This window comes from Vitis riparia, chromosome 18, assembly GCF_004353265.1.
Source record: "Vitis riparia cultivar Riparia Gloire de Montpellier isolate 1030 chromosome 18, EGFV_Vit.rip_1.0, whole genome shotgun sequence".
In the NCBI taxonomy this organism is placed as follows: Eukaryota; Viridiplantae; Streptophyta; class Magnoliopsida; order Vitales; family Vitaceae; genus Vitis; species Vitis riparia.
In genome coordinates this window covers 29708324-29732661 of record NC_048448.1, presented here as the reverse complement: position 1 = coordinate 29732661, position 24338 = coordinate 29708324, and the positions used below count along the sequence as shown (strand labels likewise).

At 31.9% G+C, this 24338-nt stretch overlaps 2 protein-coding genes across 4 annotated transcripts; both read right to left on the bottom strand.

Annotated features, from left to right (window-relative positions):
- Positions 1-212: 212 nt before the first annotated feature.
- On the bottom strand, positions 213-13350 carry LOC117906370 (coatomer subunit beta'-2-like). Of its 3 annotated transcripts, none has more exons than XM_034819365.1 (10): positions 13306-13338; positions 2275-2295; positions 2095-2156; positions 1939-1993; positions 1626-1662; positions 1215-1540; positions 1002-1133; positions 763-911; positions 580-648; positions 213-444 (listed from the first exon to the last, which is right to left on the bottom strand). In XM_034819365.1, the coding sequence occupies exons 1-10, from the start codon at positions 13306-13308 to the stop codon at positions 324-326; spliced, it is 975 nt and encodes a 324-aa protein (XP_034675256.1). In that variant the 5' UTR covers positions 13309-13338; the 3' UTR covers positions 213-323. The 3 variants fall into 3 exon arrangements, with proteins under 3 accessions (XP_034675256.1, XP_034675255.1, XP_034675254.1); XM_034819364.1 differs by lacking the exon at positions 13306-13338 and adding an exon at positions 2433-2495; XM_034819363.1 differs by lacking the exons at positions 213-444; positions 580-648; positions 763-911; ... (4 more) ...; positions 2095-2156; positions 2275-2295 and adding exons at positions 10862-11326; positions 11458-11526; positions 11642-11790; ... (4 more) ...; positions 12985-13046; positions 13168-13188 and having other exon boundaries at positions 13306-13350.
- A 4263-nt stretch (positions 13351-17613) lies between these two features.
- Positions 17614-19987, bottom strand: LOC117907587 (coatomer subunit beta'-2-like). Its single transcript, XM_034821178.1, has 10 exons — positions 19925-19987; positions 19786-19806; positions 19605-19666; positions 19449-19503; positions 19131-19167; positions 18720-19045; positions 18507-18638; positions 18268-18416; positions 18085-18153; positions 17614-17949 (listed from the first exon to the last, which is right to left on the bottom strand). The coding sequence occupies exons 1-10, from the start codon at positions 19925-19927 to the stop codon at positions 17841-17843; spliced, it is 963 nt and encodes a 320-aa protein (XP_034677069.1). The 5' UTR covers positions 19928-19987; the 3' UTR covers positions 17614-17840.
- Positions 19988-24338: the final 4351 nt, after the last annotated feature.

Sequence of the window (24338 nt, the reverse complement as noted above, 5' to 3'; positions counted from 1 at the left end):
ATTCCATAATATTAAGATGTCAGTATTTATAGAAATCATCCATCTACTTTTATTTTCAAGTATAATCCACATTGGAATATCATTAGAACGATTCTATAGATTATTCACCATAGTTGCCTTTAAGCACACCCCCATAGACATAGGGATCTTGAAAAAAAGAGATACAAATTAGGCTGCTACAAATATTTTCATCAACCATTCATAGAAGCTGCTTTTACTTGAAATTGCTTAATATTATGACATTATTCTTCCCCGTCTATCTTCTACTCAAAGATAAGAGTTATTCAATCAGGAAACGCCCATGGTACATAATGGTAATACTATTAGTTGTACAAATCAACATTCTTCTTCTCTTCCTCCTCAACCCGGATGCCCATGGAAGCCCCACTGTAAGAACTGAGAACTTTTACCATAATGGTTCCTTTGTCATAGCCAATCACAACCCTGTTGAGAGAAGCAATGATAACAGGAGGGAATAGTGAGAAAAACAATTTGTTTCTTTGTATGCTTTTGAACATATAACCAATCCTCAAACTGATAAGGAAAAATGAAATAAAGGATTAACAAACTCAAATATACCTGTTTGATTCTTTCATGCACCCAAAAGCCCAAACTCTTTCAAAACCATAGTTCAGTGTGTTCTCAAGCCTGCAGTTGAAAAGGATGGTTAAGAAAAATACAGAATTTCTAGCTACAAGAGAACACTCGAATGCCCAGAAAGTTTCCTGCTGATAAGAAAATTTTGAGCAATGAAACTGTTACCTGTAAGTAGCTCCATCCCATATGCGAACGTTCCCATCCTCAGAACCTGTAATGATGAGGGGAAGTTCAGGGTGAACACACACTGCAGAAACATTATTTGTGTGTCCTTCCAGTGTTTGTACACAACTCTTGGCTTGATAATCCCAAACCTGTTTTCAGAGGATTTATCAACGATTCAACCAATTTTTACATAGACATATGATCTACATAAAGCTATGAAAAAGTATAGAGTTTCAGACCTTAGCAGTATGGTCATCCGAACCGGAGATCAGATATGGTTTAGAGCCTCTCATGAAGTAATCAATACAATTCACTCCTTTTGAATGCCCATCCAGTGTAAAGTCTGGAGCAGGTGAGCTGAGATTCCAAACCTGAAAACAGGCAGTATTGCCTTACAATGACCAAAAAAGAGTAAAGAAGCAACCAACCAACAAATGAGAATTAATTCAGACCTTTACGGTGCCATCAAGCGACGCACTTGCAAAAGTGTGTGCGTCTTTGGGACTAAATGCCACTTGCATCACATAGTGGGCATGTCCCTGGAACGTTTGAGTGCACTCCCAACCCTTCTCCCAATCCCAAAGCTTTATTAGCATGTCATCAGAAGCTGAAAGCACATATGGAAGGGTAGGATGGACTGCAACACTCCTAATGAAATCAGTATGAGCCTCAAATTCTGCAATCTTCTCCATTGTATTGTAGTCGAAGACGCGGATAAATTTGTCATCAGCCCCAGTAACAACCCATTGTTTGCATGCTATAAACTTTGCTGACCGAACTGCAAACATACATTCAATTGTTAAACAAGGAATTATGCATTCAAGTATCTTCAGGAAAGGCGAAATATGTATCTGCATGGGTACCTGGTGATTCCGAGACCTTGAAAGACTTTACAGTTTCCTGGAATATATAGCACCCAAGTGTAAGCACTAAATGCATGAAAAATTTTCTATCAATGAAGTAAAGATTCACTTCAATTCGCAACAGACCAATCATCTAATGGAAGCCATTTTTGCACTGAAGCTCAAGATTTCATATTGAAAATATTTAGTTCCAACTGACTTCTAGGATGGTAAAGACTATTATGATCACAAAGGTAAAAACCCAACAAAACCAAGTGGGTATTTAGAAATTGAAATAGGCCAATTCTATGATACAAGATCACAAATTCCATACCTGCGAGTGGTAGTTCCAGATACACACAGTTCCTGAATACAAACTTGCTAGAATCCTGAAGGAAGAAGAATCATGCTACATGCTTTAGTGAAACAATTAAACACCTCCATTGATCACATTGAAAGATTGTGAAATCAAAGCAATTCATAACTATACCATGGTTCCTTAGGATGTAGATCCACAGATTTGACTCTTTCTGATTGTTGAACAAGTTCTTTCTGGCCAAACAAACAGTTAACCTCAGCATTTATAGATTAATTCACAAATTTAAAGAAATGCAAACTGAACCTATGTCTTAAAAAGAATTTGAAGTAAATAAATAAAAATTTGAAGTACCTCAATGTCCAATACGGCGGCCTGTTGTACCCAAAATATGGAAAAAAGAAAAAAAAAAAAAAAAAGGAAAAAAGATTGGTTAATCTAAGCCAGTTCTTGGGTTTTCCTCCATTTTACTCAAGACTGATGGAAAAAAATAATAATAATGAGGGACTCACCATTTTTTAGGGTGGAAAGCTGCAAAACTTAAGGGATCGACAGTAGAAGAGAGAATATTGTAGAGGTTTTGTGGGTTTATGGCATGCATTTCCATCTCTTTAAATACTATGGTATCCTTTGTAGTTAAGAAAATGAACCTGTCTCAATCTATGAATCCATATCCACTTGATACTCTTCTCTTAGTTCTCTATGTTGTCACCCAAGAGCCTGAGTCCGTCCATTACTCTGAGATGGAGGAACTGAGGGTGGAGATGAAGTTTCAATTATGTTGTGGTTTGACCCATGTGGGAAGAGTAAAAGGAGGGACTGTTCCAGGAAGGTAAGAAAAGTCAAAATATAGGACCAAAACCTTGTACGCATTTTAGTATTGAAGTTTGAACTTTGAACAAGTCAAAAGGGCCAGCTTGGAGTTTTCCACAGGATTGCGTACCCTTGGTCGTTTGGTGCGTGGATAGAAAACCGCGTCATTTTGCTTATTCTAAATCTATCATGTCCACTGACCCAAACGATTTCTGATGGGTACGTGAAAAGAAATGGAAGTTTTTATTGATGAATTCAACTCCATCTAAGACGTACAATGTAGAGTAATAGAAAAAGTTAAAACAGGTGATAGGAAATTGATTCACATGTAAATTAGCAACACCATGTCTGGTATGATTTCTTAAGGCAAAATTGGTTGACTTAATATGATTGGTTTACGTTTCAGTCCAATGGAACTAGGAAAAATTGAATCAAATTGTAGGAAAAATAAGTGATGACTATAAAAATAATTATAAAAAAATAATATAAGATATCTCACAAGTAATATAGATAGTCACAATTAAAATAATTAAAAATTATAAACAATCATAAAGAACTGATCAATAATACATATCCCGAAAATATCATACTAAAACAGATGCTAGAAAAAAAAATTTAAATATTAAGCCAAAAAATCATAAATAAAACAAATATTCTAAGAGCCTAAAATTAATAAGACCCAAAACTTCACTTATAAAAACCCAAATATATAGGACCAAAAAAAAAAAAAAAAAAAAATCAGGATGATTAATGTCTTACAACAAAACACCTTACTTAAAATATATTCCCAACAAGACCTAAATTCTTAAACCCAAACTTAAAATTTATTCCAAAACAAAGCCTAAAATCTTAAACTTCTTCTTCGGCTCATCCTCCACCTTTTTCCTACCTAATCCTTCTTTCCCTCACATCCTAATATCTCAAACTTTTTATGCCCAAGGATGATAATATCAAAAAGTGGTAAAATATCAATGATTCAATTTTACAAAAACATTATAATCATACGAGAATTTGGAAAAAAAAATATATCAATAAGATGAAAATTCATAAAATAAAAAAAAAACAAAAAAAAAAAACTCATAGAAATATTAGGCAAAACTAAAAAAAATGATACAAAAATAATTAATCAATATATTATGGTTATTTGTGAGTAAAACAAAATAATACATGTATCATATAATTGATGACAATCAACAATGATATAATATGCGTTAATAAGAAATATGAAGTTTCAAAGTGTGAGCTAAAAACTAATCTCAAGTGAATCCTTAATTTCATTAAATGTTAGCATTTGTTCCAAATTCCTTTATAATGATTTCCTTTAATACCAAAATTAAGATCAATATGGTTCCATGACTCTTGAGGATGACAGAAGCCCATCTTGATGAAGACAATACTAGTACCATGACATGGAATTTGCATAATATTGATTTTAATTATGAACATCTCATACATAAGTCTCTTGACTCCTACCTACCACTTCTCCATGGATAGGAAACTCCAAGTTCACCCATGTGTTTGTTTCAAGTTATCCTTGCATTTGATATGGAATGTAATATGAAATTTGTGTAAGAGGATAGTTAAATATACCATTTTTATCATCGGTTGCACTTGAAACTCATCCCATAATTGCAAGAAGGTGGTTGGTCATAATTCATCACATAAGGAGAATAAACGAGTGCCTCATATGATCAGTTACTATGTTGAGTCCCAATACTCCTAGAGTCAAAACTAGCTAAGAAGGAGTCTTTATCAAATGTTGTCATACTTGGTTGTCTCATCCCTCTCCTCCCTCTTTGTGGTTTTCTAACAACTCCAATGCTTAGGCCAACTTTTCTAGAGTCATGGTCTTAATCTTGCATGCAATGTGTGAAATCAACTTCATTTATGAATGAGTTTGCAATCTAACATTGTCAAAGTTACCTCATTTCCAAATTGTCAAAAGGCTTTTAGACTAGGTTCTAGTTTAGAAAATACATCATGTACGCTTGAAATAGTTCAGGATTAGTACCAACTCTATCTTTGTATTGGAACCTAGGATTGAGGTAGTATGTTATAGAAGTTAAATACAATTAGAATTTTAAGGACAAAGTTAATATTATTCAAAAAAAAAAAAAAACATTTGATCATGGATTCATTGAAAATTGCTAACAATTGATAATAAGTTGAATAACTTATTGCATGAAATAAATGAAGAAGCATTTTATCCTAATGTTCAATAATGATATCTAAAACCCATAAAATACCCTTTAAAAGGTTGAGATTCTCTTTCATCATGCGAATCAACTGCTAGGAACCTCATATTATTCCTTTTCCTGACCCTGGATCTTATAAGGTGTATGTTATTTATATCTAGGGCTCTCTAGATCTAACGTAGTGGAAAACAGTGGTTTCAAAAACCAACAGTTAACATAGATTTGGAGACTAAATGTTCAAACTTGAGATTTTGATGTTGCCGGATTGAGTCTCATCCAACAAAATGTCATAAACTACAATTGTCATCATAGAACTCGTCTACCTAAAAATCTTCCACTAGAATATCTCTCTTTCCATAGGTCTAGGCAAAAGAGAAAGGTGAGTTTCTTTCTTCTATAAGGGTGGCTAAGGTTTCTTTCTAGAGGCTTTCTGGAAGATTACTTGGAAAAGTCCAAATCATAAACCCCCTGACGGGGTTTATATACGGCTTCTTATGGGCTTAAGTGACTTGAGCCCAAATTGGGCTTAGGTCACCTAATTCAGCCACCTGGGTTCTAATTAATTAATTAGCCCTATTGGCTCCAATTAATTAATTAGCCTAAACCAGAATGATAATTCATAAGATTTAGTGCAACCTTACGTTTTTATCAAAAAGTTCTTATACACACTTATGAGTCTAAAACCCAAATCTCTCAAAACAAACATGTACCCATGAACTAGGATCTCAAGTAGAGACTGCTAGGACCTATAAGAAAGTACTAGCGTCCTCAAAATTCTATTCTGAAGTTGACTCAATACTACACTAAGGAAAGTCAACTACACTCTAATATCCCATGAAATTACAACAAGCTAAAGTTCGGGTCCATGACCTACTATTTATTGATCAAGACTTCCCATGAACTAGTATCCATAATCTAATAGGGTAGTGCTATCGACCTATTAAGATTACCTTTTCAATTTTTGAGTTTCAAATCCTCCTATTATGTGATCAACTAACATATTCTAGTTTCAAAGAGAATGTGTCAAATTCCACTAAAAGAATTACTACAACAACAAATTTCATCATCACATGTCCTCTGAATCACCCAAGGGACATGTTGTCTCAATCCCATGAGATATCATGGTGCCTCTATTGAGAATGCTTGTTGCCACCAATTTTCATCAATAATGACCTAATCAGTAGGGAATGTATGATCACTCTAAGGTCTCACCTATAGGTTAAAGTCTCTTATTGATTTCACCACATGCTCCATATTCTCTTAAGGTTGAGAGTTCATGCAACATAATAGCTTGGTGAATCATGACAATCCGATAGCCTTACATCGTAATTCATCATAGGTTATATCCAATATGTAACCATATACACTAGTGCACTCACCATGAGAAGCTCATCCCAATGACTAAGACGAGTCATCTCTCAAATTAAGAGGTAGTGCACTATAACCTCTATTAGCTTGCTCAAATTAATGAATCGATTAAGAACTACTTATCATCTTGTAAGGAACCCATGACTTGTATCTTTTGTGCAACTCCTAATGCATCTAAATCATGTACAATGTAATTGATATGGGTTTGAATGATCAAATTAATATCTATGCATAAAGTGGAAGAAAAACCTAACTTTGTTACATCATGTCTTGATTTTAAGGATTATATCCCAACAGACTCCCACTATATGGTAAGAAATGGAGATGTGAACAGGTTGGAAACCTAGTTTCTGACATATTCACATATAGAGGTGTCCAACACACATATTGAAACCAAAGTTAGACAAGATGAAAATAAGGTAAGAGGTATATTAGTTTGTAATATATCCAAGAGTATCTCAAGAGTTATTACTTATATAGTCAGGATAATCAAAAGTTATTTGTTGGTACAAATGTTAAATCTTTTGTCAAGACTATATGATGAGTAATTAGGCAAATGATGAAATAGACTAAAGATTACTAAAAGAAAATCCATATTTGCACAAAATACTATAGATTTAAGAGCATAAACACCTACTATCCCTTAAAGTTCTAATACATAAGTTCATGCATGTAGTGGGCGGATTGTATCCCATAGATTATATCTAATGAAGCAATGAGCGATGTTGATGCTCATTTTTGGGAAGGAGTTATAGAAGAAGAGTTGGAATCCTTGTGTTTTAAAGTAGTCTAGATCTTGGAAAAGCACCTAAAAGGTTAAATCCCATAGGTGTAAGTTAGTCTACAAAAGGAAGAGCGGAGTATATGGAAAGGGTGAGACTTTTATGGGTAAGGATGTAACTAAAGTTTATAGTTCAAAACATGTTTTCGACTATGAGGAAATATTTTCATCGATAGTCATGCTCAAATCCATCAAAGTACTCTTATCAATTATGATGCATTCAATTATGATGTATGTTAAATGGATGTTAAGATAATGTTCTTTAATAACTATCTTGATAGGAGCATTTGTATGATGCTACCAAACAGTTTCATAGCAAAGAGCTAAGAGCATCTAGTATATTGCAAGTTACATAAATTCATTTTTGGATTAATGCAAACATATTGCTCATTAGACAAGTATTTTGATAAAGTAATTAAGACTCTTAATTTTGATCAAAACAAGGATAAGTGTTACTTATAAAAGAATATAGAGGCAAGCATGGTAGTGTCTTAAATCTTGAATGAAAATGACAATCTAGTCACTGGGAATGATGTAGGGTTATTGTCATCAATCAAAGATTAGTCCACTTTAAGATTAGGGTATTGGATGGATGTTAAGTATATACTCAAGTATCTTAGGAGAATGAGAGGTTATATGCTTATGTGTCATTGCAATGAGTTAGTACCCCTTAGGTACACAAATTTAAACTTCCAATCTAATAAAGACTCTTGCAGTCGTACCTCTAGGTATGTTTACTCCCTAGGTGGTATATATTGCTACTTTTGAAGCAACAAAGAAATTCATTTAACTTAGAAAGTCCTTCATGAGACTCGGGGTAGTTTGTATTACCCATGATCCTATTTTGTGATAATAGTAGATCAATGACACAATTTAAAGTACCAATAAACCACCAGAAAAGAAAACATATAAAGGGGAAGTACTACATGTTTTGTGAGATAGTTTATAAAGGTGATTTGATTGTGGAGTCTATTTTTTCTGTGATGCCCAATCTATTTTTAGAGCTAGTGGGAGTTTGTTAAGATAAAGCCCTTAAAAGCCTGACCTGATATAACAATAAATGGATTTCATTAGTATTTACATTGTAATTTTGGTTTTCCATTCACTATCCCATTTATGCATTATCTATGTTAAGTATTCAAACATATATCACTTTCATTGTATATGACTTGGGTGCATTAAAAGTTGCACGAAAGATCCAAGTAATAGATTCCTTGCAAGTTGATGATTTGTGCATTAAGAGTCAACTTTATAATTGGATTATAAGAGAACTAGTGTTTTCCTATGGATCCCAATGGTGCCCACTCGAGCTTATATTCCTTGGTGGCATATTATTTAAGGGTTATTTAAGTTCTTTATTTATATGTATGTATAAGGGCTTTTTAGTAAATACATAATGTTACACGACAACTTATGAATAGTCTTGTTGGATTGAGCTAATTAATTAATCAGGGCCCAATAGAACTAATTAATTAAGACTCAGTGGGTTAAATTTAAGTAACCTAAACCCAAGATGGGCTCAAGTCACTTAAACCGATGAACAAGTTTATACGAAACCCCTTAATAGGGCTTGCAACTTTTTCCTATTCAATCTTCTAAGGATAGAGCCCTAACCTCCATCCCTATAATGGGAATTCCACCATCCTCACTTGCCAAAGTTTAGGAAAGTGCCATTAGGTAGAAGATCACAAGATTTTTGAGATTTGTAGCCTGCTTCACCAATTAGAATCAATTTAAAAACATCCAAATCACAATTATTGTTGTTAGAGCACCTAGATGTAAGATTCATTGTCATTATTTCTTACATTACTTATATCTAGTATCCTTAGGATTGTGATAGTATGCACCCCCAATGATCTAGAGCTTGGAATGGATTTTTCTTGGAATTAATATTTTCATAGAAATTTATTTTCCATCAAATTACTAAGTTTCCTTAAAAAAAATTTCTTAACTTTCTTATTAATAAATTATCTATTATGAATCTTTCAAAAATATTTATTCTCTTAAATTGGAAAGCATGCATAAGGAAAATACTATATTTGTAAGATTTAGAAAATAAGAGCATTTCTCCTAAAAAGAAATTTTTTATTCTTAAAGATCTCAAAAATATTTTTGAAAATATTTAAGGATAAAATCTTTAAGAATAATTTTTTATAAAAAGGAAAAATTACTCTTAATCTATTTCAAAAAAAAAAAAAATCCTTATTACATGTATTTTCCAATTTAAATAAATGTATCCCTTTAAAAAAATTCATAAAAAATTATTTTTTTTATAAGGATTACCAAAAAATTCATTTTTATTCACATGCTTGCATATTCACATTCATATATAACCATACTTATATAAGGAAATAAAAACATATATGGAAACAAAATAAAAGGAGTATCCTAGCCAAGGGATTTTGTTGTGAACATTTTTGGCAGAATCTAGCATCCAACACTCGTCAAAAACGCATCGAAATGGTAGTCACCAAACCAAATTATAAGTCAATATGGAAATTGATAAGTGGAGACCGAGAAACTTGTAAGTTTGTTTAATTATTCTTTACACTCTTATAATGGATGCAAATTGGAAAAAAATTCCATATTATTTAAAATTGCATAAGAATTCTTTTTGTTTTATTCCGAGTTCTTAAAGAAAAAAGGTTTGAAAATGGGAAACTATTAAATTATTATGTTTTGGAATGACTCTTTTAAAGAGAGTATTAAAAATTGTTGTTGGAAAGAAAGTGATTTTTATTGAAGAAAATATCTATTAAGTTATTAAAGTGAATTTTTTTTCTCCTAAGAAAATTTTTCGTAACTATTTTCTGTTTTTTGAAAACTTTAATTAAAAATATATTTTGGAAAGTGTACAAACTTCTATATTTCAGTCATGATTTACATGGTGAAAATATCTAAAAACATGATTTTAAATTAATATTATAATATTTTTTTATTTCCTCAATGTCAACAATCAATCAAGATTCTGCTAAAACATAAGAGATTTATGTTTTTATGGAATATTAAGTACTTTTAAGTATTATAGTATAAAGATTATGAAATGATGAAGGGAATATCTTGAAAATAAGATGGTGGTAAAACTCTCTTTCTACTTGTCCTTTGTTTATTTGTCTTTCTCGTCTCTAGATAGTCATAAATGATAATTATTTTGAAACTATTACATATAAAACTTAATTCCTATTACTTAATAATTTAAATTGACTTGAAGTTAAATTATTCTTAAATTATTGAATTAACACTTATTATTTATTTTTTACATTAAGTATTAAAAGTATGAATTTGATAAAGTTAACTTAAAATTGATTCTCAATCATGAAATTGACACATTTACGTATTTACCCTTATTAATTTTAATTAATAATTATTTTTAATGATTTTAACTTATATTGATATTCATTAATTTTAAGCAATAATGCTTTTTATAAAACATCCATATGTAAAGTATTATGGATATATAAAATAATCATAAAATATTTATTATAAAAAATGAGTTACGAATATAGAAATATAATTCTAAAATATATTCTCACAAATGTGAGTCTCAAATGAGAGAAAAATGATTTAACACTTAACATAACTTAATTATTTGGACTTATAAGTTAAAAATAACTTTTAAGTTATAATATTAAGTTATTTTATTAAATATTATTAATTTATTTAATAACTTAAATTAAATTATTAAATTGATTTATCAAACAACCTTTACCTTCACGGATAGGAAGATAGGATATTATTTATTAAATAAAGGTCAACAACGCTAAAATTTGGAAGAGATTACGAATTCAACCAAAGAAATTCCATAATATTAAGATGGCAATTATTTTCAAGTCTGATCCACATAGTAATTCCAAGCTGACATATGGAAGCCAATCCAAAGAGCACACAAAATAGAGCATTAGAACTATTCTATAGCTTATTCCTCCGAGTTGCCTTTAAGCACACCCCCGAAGACAGGGATCTTGAAAAAGGGAGATATTAATTAGGCTGCAACAAATATTTTCATCAACCATAGAAGCTGCTTTTACTTGATATTGCTTAATATTACGACTTTATTCTTTCCAGTCCATCTTCTACTCAAAGATAAGAGTTAATCAGGACACGCCATAGTACATAATGGTAATACTATTAGTTGCACAAATCAACATTTCTTTTTCTCTTCCTCCTCAACCCGGATGCCCATGGAACCCCAATGTGAGAACCGAGAACTTTTACCATAATGGTTCCTTTGTCATAGCCAATCACAATCCTGTTGAGAGAAGAAATGATATCAGGAGGGAATAGTGACAAACAATTTGTTTCTTGCATGCTTTTGAGCATATCAGCAATCTTCGAACTGATGAGGGAATCATGAAATAAAAGATGAACAAACTCAACTACCTGTTTGATCCTTTCATGCACCCAAAACCCCAAACTCTTTCAAAACCATAGTTCAGGGTGTTCTCCAGCCTGCAGTTTGACAAGGATGGTTAACAAAGATACAGAATTTCTAGCTATAAGAGAACACCCAAATGCCCAGTAAGCTTCTTGCTGATAAGAAAATTTTGAGCCATGAAACTGTTACCTGTAAGTAGCTCCATCCCATATGTGAACATTTCCATCCTCAGAACCTGTAATGATGAGGGGAAGTTCAGGGTGAACACACACTGCAGAAACATTATTTGTGTGGCCTTCCAGTGTTTGTACACAACTCTTGGCTTCATAATCCCACACCTGTTTTCAGCGGATTTATCAACGACTCAACCAATATATTTGTATACATATGATCTACATAAAGCTGTGAAAAAGTATTGAGTTTAGACCTTAGCAGTGTGGTCATCCGAACCCGAGATCAGATATGGTTTCGAGCCTCTCATGAAGTAATCAATGCAATTCACTCCTTTTGAATGCCCATCCAGTGTAAAGTCTGGCGCAGGTGAGCTGAGATTCCAAATCTGAAAACAGGCAGTATTGCCTTACCGTGACCAAGAAAGAGTAAAGAATTAACCAAACAACAAATGAGAATTAATTCTGACCTTTATGGTGCCATCAAGAGAAGCACTTGCAAAAGTGTTTGCGTCTTTGGGACTAAATGCCACTTGCATCACATAGTCGGAATGTCCCTGGAACGTTTGAGTGCACTCCCAACCCTTCTCCCAATCCCAAAGCTTTATGAGCATGTCATCAGAAGCTGACAGCACATATGGAAGGGTAGGATGGACTGCAACACTCCTAATGAAATCAGTATGAGCCTCAAATTCTGCAATCTTCTCCATTGTATTGTAGTCGAAGACTCGGATAAACTTGTCATCAGCCCCAGTAACAACCCATTGTTTGCATGCTATAAACTTTGCTGACCGAACTGCATGCAAACACACATTCAATTGTTAAACAACAGTAGTAACCTTGTCAAGAAGAAAATGCAAGGAATTATGCATTCAAGTATCTTCCGGAATGGCGGAAATATGTATCTGTACCTGGTGATTCGGCGACCTTGAAAGACTTTACAAGTTCCTGGAATATATAGCACCTAAGTGTAAGCACTAAATTCAAGAAAATTTTCTATCAATGAAGTAAAGATTGACTTCTATTCGGAACTGACCGATCATCCAGTGGGTGCCATTTTTGCACCGAAGCTCAAGATTCATACTGTAAATATTTAGTTCCTACTGACTTCTAGGATGGTACGTAAAGACTATTATGATCACAATGGTGAAAACCCGCCAAAACTAAGTGGTAGTTCCAGATACAAGATCACAAATTCGATACCTGTGAATGGTAGTTCCAGATATACACAGTTCCTGAATACAAACTTGCTAGAATCCTGCAGGAAGAAGATTAATCATGCAACATGCTTCAGTAAAACAATCAAACAGTTCCATTGATCACATTGAAAGATTGTGAAATCAAAGCAATTCATAACTATACCATGGTTCCTTTGGATGCAGATGCACAGATTTTACTCTTTCCGATTGTTGAACAAGTTCTTTCTGGCCGAACAAACAGTTACACTCAGCATGTTATAGATGAATTCACAAATTTAAAGAAATGAAAACTGAACCTGACTTAAAAAGAATTTGAAATAAATAAATAAATAAATATTTGAAGTACCTCAATTTCCAATACGGGGGCCTGTGGTATACGAAATTAATATGAACAAAAAAGAAAAAGATTTGTTAATCAAAGCCAGTTCTTGGGCTTTTCTTCTGAGAATGATGAAAATAATAATAATAATAATGACGGACTCACCATTTTTGAGGGTGGAAAGCTGCAAAACTTAAGTGATCGACAGTAGAAGAGAGAATACTGTAGAGGTTTTGTGGTTTATGGCATGCATTTCCAGTTCTTGGTTTAAATACTACAGTTTCCTTCGTAGCTAAGAAAATGAAACTGTCTCAATCCATGAATCCTTATCCACTTGGTAGTTGATACTCTTCTCTTAGTTCTCTATGTTGCCATTATGTTGCCACCCAAGAGCCTGATTCCGTCCATTAGGGTAGAGATGAAGTTTCAATTATGTTGTGGTTTGACCCATGTCAGGAGTAAAATGGAGGAGAGAGAGTGCCGTGAAGGTAAGGGTCATGCTACCTAGAATTTTCTAGAAAAAGCATGATACCTCCTGAGACACCATAGAATATTCTAGAAAAATATAAACTTTGAACAAGTCAAAAGGGATTGTTTGGCGTTTTCCATAGGATTGAAAATCTAGAAGAGGAAATGAGTGAGGAGAAGAACCCAAGAAGGCCGTATCGTACCCTTTGTTGTTTGGAGCATGGGTAGAAAACCGCGTCATTTTGCTTATTCTAAATCTATTATGTTCACTCACCCAAACGGTAAACAGGCAAGAGGAAATTGATTTACATATAGATTAGAAAGACTATGTCTGCTATGATTTCTTAAGGCAAAATTGTTGAATGAATGTGATTGGTTTATGTTTCAGTCAAATAAAACAATATTTCTCATGGAAAAATTGAATCAAATTATAGGAAAAATATGTGATGGCTTCAATAAATAATTATAGAAAAATAACATAAGACATTTCATAAGTAATATAGATACAATCACAATTAAAAATTGAAAATTATAAGCAATCATAAAGAACTATCGAAAATACATATCCCAAAAATATCATACTAAAATAGATGCTTTATTAAAGAAAGCGATTTTTATTAAAGAAAATACATATTAAACTATTAAAATTATACTCGTCGATTTTCTCATCTTTTCTATTAAATATTTGTGATGAAATTTATACCATCGGATGATTTTATAAATAAATCGGATTGGATGATGGTATGAATAAACGGGAGTAAGGTATAATGTTATAAAAGAATAAAAATAATGTTGAAATTCATGAGACTCCAAGTCTCATACAAGAGACCACTATTTTGATACCTATTGAAAAAGTCAACCCCTTTGATTATTATTATTATTTTAGAAGAATAAAAAAGTATTTAATTTTCAAATTGTTTGTTGTGAAGTTTTAATATCTATTTGACAACTTTTTCTAAAAAACAATTCTAAAAAATCGTTTTTGAGAATAATTTTTTTCAATTGTTATTTGACTTTTGTAAAACAAAAGTTTGTTTGAAACTTAAGACATTTTTAATCTTTTTTTAACATTTTTAAATATATTTCAAAAATATTTTTTATATTTAATGTTTTATTTTTAATTATTCTACATATTTATATAATTATTTCTTAAAATAACTATTAAAAAACAAGTTAAAATAACATAAAACAATTAAAAAATATTTTGTTTTATGTTCTTAAAAACAAAAATACAAAATAATTTTTAGTTGTTAAACATGTTTTTTATTCTGAAAAACCAAAAACTATTCTAAAAATCAATTCTCAATAGGCCCTTAACTTCTATTTTGAGGAATACAATTTTTAAAAATTTTCTATCACATAAAAAGGTTTAACCGCCTTGATTTCCTTTTTTTGTTTCCTAAGAAATTTTTATATAACAACTTTCTGTTTTTTGAAAACTTTAATTAAAAATATATTTTGGAAAGTCCGCAAAGCTTGTTTGGTTGCTATTTTTGAAAATCGTTCTGGAAAATAGTTTTTGAGAATAGTTTTTAAAAACAGTTTGTTGTGTTTTTAGAAAAAAAAAAAGTGTTTGAAAATTGAATTTTATAAAACAGTTTTTGTTCTCAAAAACAAAATAAAACATGTTTGGTTGAGTTGATAAAAAAGTTTTTTAGAATAAATAAAACAAAAAATATATTTAAAAATTATTTTTTTAATTAATAAAATATTTTTTTCATTAACTTGATAGTATAAATTTATAAATAACTTTCATACGTATAATTCATTTAAATTTAAAAAAATTATTTTATTTTAAAAAATTTATATCAGTTATAATTTTTTTAAATAAATAATAATTTTTTAATTTAATAAAGAAGAAAGATTTAAAAATCGGAGCTAGACCTGATCCGATCTAGTTCAGCTTTTGAATCGTATGGGGCTTTGGACAGGCACCGGACGAAACGTCCGGTTCTCTGTGGGCCGGTCAACATGTGGGTTGACCAACCAACCAACCAAAACACACGTGGGATTTGTGTTCTACATTGGGCCTACAACAGCTTACCCACCACCAGCCCACGGCAGAGGTCTTGTTCCGTGTGGGCTATTTATCGAACTCATTATATTTGTCAGTTTCCGATGTGGGATTTGATTATCTGGTTATAAAGAATAATAAATGCAACACAGTTGCATTGTGAGGATTTGAACCTTGGATTAAGGTTTACAAAGGAATGATTCCAACCATTATGTTGCACGACTCCTTCTACACGTATTAGGTAACAATGTTTTATATTAATGTTGTTTGCAAATTTTTATACATTTAAACAAATATAAATATTTGTATTCATGTGTATTTTTATAATAATTATTAACAATAAATATGAAAATATAAATTAATTAATATAATTTTTTTAAATTTTAAAATAATAAAATGCATAGATATGTAGATAAAATTAAATGTTATAATTTTCTTCTCATATGTAAATATTATACATATTTTATTTAATAAAATTTGATATATTAATACATTTATATTTATGTTTATCATTTAATAGACATATCAAATACAAAAAAATTGAAATGCTATAATTTTAATATTATATAAATTTCTTAAAATTATTTTAATTTTAATAAAATATAAATTATATATTTATGACATCACCGGTTCAATTGTGGTTTGACTACCGGTTCAACTAATGAACCGTGAATCGATAACTTTTCCGATTTAATGACCGGTCCGATTCTGAAAACATTGAAAGAAATGGTTTGCAGGTAGGGGTGTGGTAGTTGGGTGGAATTCACCTTTGTGGTAACATAAAAAACAGGTAGGAAAATACAAAAAGAAATAAGAGAAAATACGAAAAACAATCTATTTTTTGACCAATGAAAAAACAATAAAAATATCTTTTTATTGTTTTCAAAAAAGTGGTTTTTTAGAACTCGGAAAACACAAAAAACAAAAACATACCCCTTCCCCAAATAAGTTTTTTTGTGTTTTTTGTTTTCAAGAACATAAAACAGTTCTTGAAAACAGGAATCATATTTTAGTCATGATTTACATGGTGAAGATATCTAAAAACGTGGTTTTAAATTGATATTGTAGTGTTTTTTTTATTTCCTTATATTTCAATAATCAATCAAGATTTGTGATTTTAACCTAAGAGATTTGTATTTTTAAAGAATATTAAGTGCTTTTAAATATCATAATATAAAAATTATGAAACGATCAAGGAAATGTATTAAAAATAAGATGGTGGATAAAACTTTCTACGTGTCCTTTGTTACTTTTTTCACATAGTTACAAATAATGATTAGTTATAAATAATAATTATTTTGAAACCTTGTTAAGTATCAGTCAAGTTTAATATTTATTGCTTAATCATTCAAAATGACTTTAAGTTAAATTGTTCTTAAATTATTGAATTAAACCTTATTATTTATTTTTTATTTTAAGTATTAAAAGTATTAAGACTATTTGGTAAAGTTAAAAAAAAATTCAATCATGAAATTGACACATTTAGCCTTATTAATTTTAATTAATCTTTATTTTTAATGATTTTAAATTATATTTATCTTCATTAATTTTAAGTAATAATTTTATTTATAAAACATCGATATTTAAAATATTATAAATACATAAAATAATCATAAAACATTTATTATAAAAAAAAAGTTATGAATTTAAAATCATAATTTTAAAATATATTCTCACTAATGTGAGCAAAAAAATAAAAAATGATTTGATAATAAGTATGAGTTAATTATTTAGACTTATTACTTTAGGTTATAATATTAAATTATTTTATCAAACATAACCTACTTAAGTCATTAAAATGATTTATTAAACTCTCTGATTTTGTTTATTAAAAAAATGCCACCAAACACTAAAATTAATTCGCAAGACATTACCAATTATTTTAGAAATCATCCATCCACTTTTATTTTCAAGTATAATCCATCCACATTGGAATATGAAGGTGACCTATTGAAGCGAATCTAAAGAGCACACCAAATAGAGAACAACGATTCTATAGCTAATTGCTCAGAGTTGCCCAAATACATGGGGATCTTGACAAAAGGAGATCTAAGTTAGGCTGCTACAAATATTTTCATCAACCATTGATAGAAGCTGCTTTTACTTGAAATTGCTTAATATTTTGACATTATTCTTGCCAGGCTATCTTCTACTCAAAGATAGTTATTGTATCAGGACACACCAGAGTAGATAATGGTAATACTATGAGTTGTACAAATCAACATTCCTTCTTCTCTTCCTCCTCAACCCGGATGCCCATGAAACCCCCACTCTGAGAACGGAGAACTTTTACCATAATGGTTCCTTTGTCATAGCCAATCACAACCCTGTTCAGAGAAGCAATGATAACAGGAGGGAATAGTGAGAAAAACAATTTGTTTCTTTGTAGCCTTTTGAGCATATAACCAATCCTCAAACTGATAAGGAAAAATGAAATAAAGGATTAACAAACTCAAATATACCTGTTTGATTCTTTCATGCACCCAAAAGCCCAAACTCTTTCAAAACCATAGTTCAGTGTGTTCTCAAGCCTGCAGTTGAAAAGGATGGTTAAGAAAAATACAGAATTTCTAGCTACAAGAGAACACTCGAATGCCCAGAAAGTTTCCTGCTGATAAGAAAATTTTGAGCAATGAAACTGTTACCTGTAAGTAGCTCCATCCCATATGCGAACGTTCCCATCCTCAGAACCTGTAATGATGAGGGGAAGTTCAGGGTGAACACACACTGCAGAAACATTATTTGTGTGGCCTTCCAGTGTTTGTACACAACTCTTGGCTTCATAATCCCACACCTGTTTTCAGCGGATTTATCAACGACTCAACCAATATTTTTGTATACATATGATCTACATAAAGCTATGAAAAAGTATTGAGTTTTAGACTTTAGCAGTGTGGTCATCCGAACCCGAGATCAGATATGGTTTCAAGCCTCTCATGAAGTAATCAATGCAATTCACTCCTTTTGAATGCCCATCCAGTGTAAAGTCTGGCGCAGGTGAGCTGAGATTCCAAATCTGAAAACAGGCAGTATTGCCTTACCGTGACCAAGAAAGAGTAAAGAATTAACCAAACAACAAATGAGAATTAATTCTGACCTTTATGGTGCCATCAAGAGAAGCACTTGCAAAAGTGTTTGCGTCTTTGGGACTAAATGCCACTTGCATCACATAGTGGGCATGTCCCTGGAACGTTTGAGTACACTCCCAACCCTTCTCCCAATCCCAAAGCTTTATGAGCATGTCATCAGAAGCTGACAGCACATATGGAAGGGTAGGATGGACTGCAACACTCCTAATGAAATCAGTATGAGCCTCAAATTCTGCAATCTTCTCCATTGTATTGTAGTCGAAGACTCGGATAAACTTGTCATCAGCCCCAGTAACAACCCATTGTTTGCATGCTATAAACTTTGCTGACCGAACTGCAAACATACATTCAATTTTTGAACAAGGAACTATGCATTCAAGTATCTTCAGGAAAGGCGAAATATGTATCTGCATGTGTACCTGGTGATTCCGCGACCTTGAAAGACTTTACAAGTTCCTGGAATATATAGCACCCAAGTGTAAGCACTATATATATGCATGAAAAATTTTCTATCAATGAAGTAAAGATTCACTTCAATTCGCAACAGACCAATCATCTAATGGTCGCCATTTTTGCACTGAAGCTCAAGATTTCATATTGAAAATATTTAGTTCCCACTAACTTCTAGGATGGTAAAGACTATTATGATCACAGAGGTGAAAACCCACCAAAACCAAGTGGGTTTTTAGAAAATGAAACAGGCCTATTTCTATGATACAAGATCACAAATTCCATACCTGCGAGAGGTAGTTCCAGATGCACACAGTTCCTGAATACAAACTTGCTAGAATCCTGAAGGAAGAAGAATCATGCAACATGCATCAGTAAAACAATTAAACACTTCCATGGATCACATTGAAAGATTGTAAAATCAAATCAATTCATTACTATACCATGGTTCCTTAGGATGTAGATCCACAGATTTTACTCTTTCTGATTGTTGAACGAGCTCTTTCTGGCCGAACAAACAGTTACCCTCAGCATGTTATAGATTAATTCCAAAATTTAAAGAAATGAAAACTGAACCTATTTCTTAAAAGGAATTTGAAATAAATAAATAAAAATTTGAAGTACCTCAATTTCCAATGCGGGGGCCTGTGGTATACGAAATAAGAACAAAAAGGAAAAAAGATTTGTTAATCACAGCCAGTTCTTGGGCTTTTCTTCATTTTACTGAGACTGATGAAAAAAATAATAATAATGATGGACTCACCATTTTTTAGGGTGGAAAGCTGCAAAACTTAAGAGATCGACAGTGGAAGAGAGAATATTGTAGAGGTTTTGTGGGTTTATGGCATGCATTTCCATCTCTTTAAATACTATGGTATCCTTTGTAGCTAAGAAAATGAACCTGTCTCAATCTATGAATCCATATCCACTTGATACTCTTCTCTTAGTTCTCTATGTTGTCACCCAAGAGCCTGAGTCCGTCCATTCATCTGAGGTGGAGGAACTGAGGGTGGAGATGAAGTTTCAATTATGTTGTGGTTTGACCCATGTGAGAAGAGTAAACGGAGGAGGGACTGTTCCAGGAAGGTAAGAAAATTCAAAATATAGGACCAAAACCTTGTACACATATACACGCATTTTAGTATTGATGTTTCAACTTTGTACAAGTCAAAAAGGGCTTGCTTGGAGTTTTCCACAGGATTGGGTACCCTTGGTTGTTTGGTGCATGGATGGAGAACCGCGTCATTTTGCTTATTCTAATCTATTATGTCCACAGACCCAAACAAATATCGTATGGGTACGTGAAAAGAAATGGGTGTTCTTTTTTTTTTTTTTTTAATGAATTCAACTTCATCTAAGACAATGTACGTAGACTAAGTATAAAAAGGTAAACAAGCGATAGGAAATTGATTCACATGTAAATTAGCAATTGATAAAAGTCAAAACTCAAGCTCACCACAAGGAGCCAACAGCTAGTGCATCTTCAGAGAATCATCCAGTTGTTGACACGTTATTGTGCATTCAATTAAGAGCCAAGGGCTAGTGCATCTTTTGAGAATCATCCGGCTGCTGGTTTAGTTTATAAATAGGAAACAAATCCTATTCTTTCCATATGTAATAGCATAGCTCAATTGATTATAGCTAAACTCAAGCTAAATCAATTGACTTACCTTCCCTTCTACCAGTCTTTGTATATATATTTTCTCCTACAACAATGTTAAAAATACAGAATGAGAATTATCATTTTATTCTCGTGTATAAATCATATATCCTTCATACTTCTTTATGGTATCAGAGCACATGGCCAAGAATTCAGTTTCAGAACCTTGCCTCACCTTTCAGTCTTTTCACCAGTGTGCAAGCTTGGTATCTGTGAAGCTATCTTCACGAATTATCTTCTTTGGAGATCTTAGATTCTATCTTTAATCAAGAGTCTTGGTCTTGAAAATCACCTCACAGATGTTGGAACTCCACCAGAAGAAATAGAGAATGAAAATGGCATGAGGGAAATGAATCCAAGCTATGCAATCTAGGTGAACAATGATGGCCTCCTAATGTACGTCTTGGCTTATGGGGCTAATAACAAAAGATATGTCATGATCCAAATTCCGGACAACCCAAAATTTGGCCCATAACCCCATGTCAAAGGTTTGACCCTAAGGGTTCTTCCTAATCCACTCTGGTAGTCAACCAAAATGCTCTGAATTTTATTTTTTTTCCCTAAACATAAATCACATTAGAGCTCCCTCCAACTACTAATCTAATCAACCACTACTCAAGGCAACCATATATAATAATTATCATTAAAATCTAGAAATAAGAGTTCACATTTAAGCAAATTAATTAGAATAAAGTCTCATTACAAAAACATGGTTTCAAAGTTTGTTAATACAAGTTCCAAAATAAACCAACATAACAAATACACTATAATCCACTAGGTTGCTCCAAGATCTCTTAGGGCATCTTGAAGTCCTCTCTACCTTATCTGTAGATCTTTAGGAGTCACATCTACATCTAAAAAGATATAAGAAGGAAGGGGTGAATATTCCACATTGCTCAGTAGGGTGTCTTACACCCAAGGGGTTAATTTGGAATTACTAAGGTTCACGCGAACACAAAAGAAACATTCCACCAAAATTGATCAACCCACATATTTTAATTTCTATAATTATAACAATTCAACACTTAAATAAAATGCATGTAGATATGTGACACATAGTCATACAATGCACTATCATTCTCGGGCTTTCACCAAAGGATACACGTCCATACCCAAATACACTCCCCATTTAGAGTCTTCCTGGGGTAGATTTTTTTGTCTTTCACCCTAGCGATCTCACTCTTTAATTCGCCTCACACAAACCTTTACTTTTCATTACTATTTTATTTTTTTCTTTCTTTTTCCATTTCATGCATTTTTCACGGTTTTTATTTTTTCTTCACACAACTATAATGCAAATGAAATGTAATGAGGTTAATTATCTTCATTAACAAATATCACAATATCAAATAAAATTTCAACCAGTCCAAATATCATTGAAATTACAATCATACCAAAATTCCTTAATTTTCCAAATACCCCAATAATTCTAATAATCAAATATAATTATTTTCTCCATAATAAAATTACCAAAAACAACCAAATAAATTTTCAATAATTCAAATCTCAGTTGAACATAATATATACCAAAATTCCATAATTTTTTCACAACCCCAATAATTCCAATAATCAAATATAATAATTTTCTCTACAATAAAATTACCAAAAACAACCAAATAAATTTCCAATAATTCAAACATCACTTAAGCATAATTTCCACCAACATTCCATTATTTCTCAACAATCCCAATAATTCCAACAATCAAACACAATTATATTCCATAATTAAACACTTCCATTATCACACAAAAATCCCAAGGAAAATTCCTAAATCACCTAATAAACTTTCTCACATCATAAATATTACTTATTTACCTTCCAACAACGAGATTTATAATTTTTTTTTTAAAGAAAAGTGCATTAAATAAAAGTTTTAGGGTTAAGTTTCCCTACCACAAATCTAACAATCGGATTGTTGAAAACGAAATAAGCCATCGTAGGAATGTTCCTCGCCTCAAGTAGAACTTTCTCTCAAAATTTCACGTGAAAATAAGCTCGTTTGGTCGTTGAAACGACCGACCAAAGGTGGACGGCGTTGTTGCTCTCCCCTGCACCGGAGAGCCTCTGCCACTCAACTTCCTCTTCTTCTTTCCCTTCTTCATTTTCTTTTTCATTTCTTATTCTTTTCGCTTTTAAATCTCCCAACCACCAAGTGGCCCAGGCCCAACACCATTCAAAAGCCTTATGAATTTTGATTTCTTTTGTTTTCCTTTTTCAAATTCATTTCACTTTTTTTTCTTAATTCATTTTTCATTTCATTTCATTTTTTTTTTAACAACACACAAAATAAATTATTAAACACTATCCCAAAAAATTTTGATTTTCTCAAATTTATTATTAAGCAATTTAATTTAATTTTTACTTAATTAGTTATAATTCATTTTAATTAATTCATTTTTCGTTTTCGCTTTTTGTTTTCATAAATTTTCAATTTCTACGATCCTAAGAAATTTTCTACCATAAAGCTGACATGGCACAAAAAATTCAACTCACTTAATTGATCAACAAAATATTTCAAATTCCACCAATCCAAAATTGACACATGTTCTCCAATCATTTTTTTTTTTTTTTTGACTTTTCAACCACCATTCAATAGAAGACTTTTCAAATTAGAATTCTAACATGGCCTAAAATACCCAGTCATTACAAGATATCTTTAGTATCACCATTGGATGACAATTTGCTCAACAGATTTGGAATTCTATTAAAGAACAGCTGCTACCTGCAACCAAAGAAAAAAAATCATGATTGAAGGACAATTTCTATGCAATCAAGAAATGATCAATGAAACTTGATGAATATCTCAAAAGGTTTAAAGGTATTTTTTATAACTTAGCTACCATTGGTAAGCCATTTCCAGAAGAAGACAAAGTGTTTCGATTAGCAGAAGGTCTTGGTTCATGGTATGCTGATTTCAGAACTACAATGCTTACTAAACCACCATATCCAACTCTTAACCAGATCATTATTGCTCTTCAAAATCATGAACAAGTGAATATTATACCTAAAGAAAAAGAAGAAAAATATGTCCTTAACCACAATCAAGTCTTTTTCAATCAACAAAGAAGCAACAAGGGTACTAGAAGAAAATGTACATTTAGTGGTCGAAATAGAGGTGTCTCCTATGGTAAGGGAAGCAGAGTGCTCAACAAAATAATCCTTTAAGATTCAACAATCAAGATCGTCATTAGCTTCATCAGAGGCAATGTATCTTGTAGGGCAACTTAGAATAAGAAGGAAACAATTTTAAACAAGGATCAAATGAGAAAGCAATTGTCATATGCCAAATATGTAGCAAACCAAATCACACAGCTACAATATGTTGGGATTGATATAACCAAGCTTTCCAGATTGATGAAGGTCCTCAAACACTAGTACCTTAAATCTCAATGACACTGTAGATCCAAACTTTTATGCAGACTCCAAAAACCACCTCTCACATGACAAACAATACAATAAACTCGACCAACTTACAACCTATAAAGGTTTAGATAAAATTTTTGTGGGTAATGGTCAA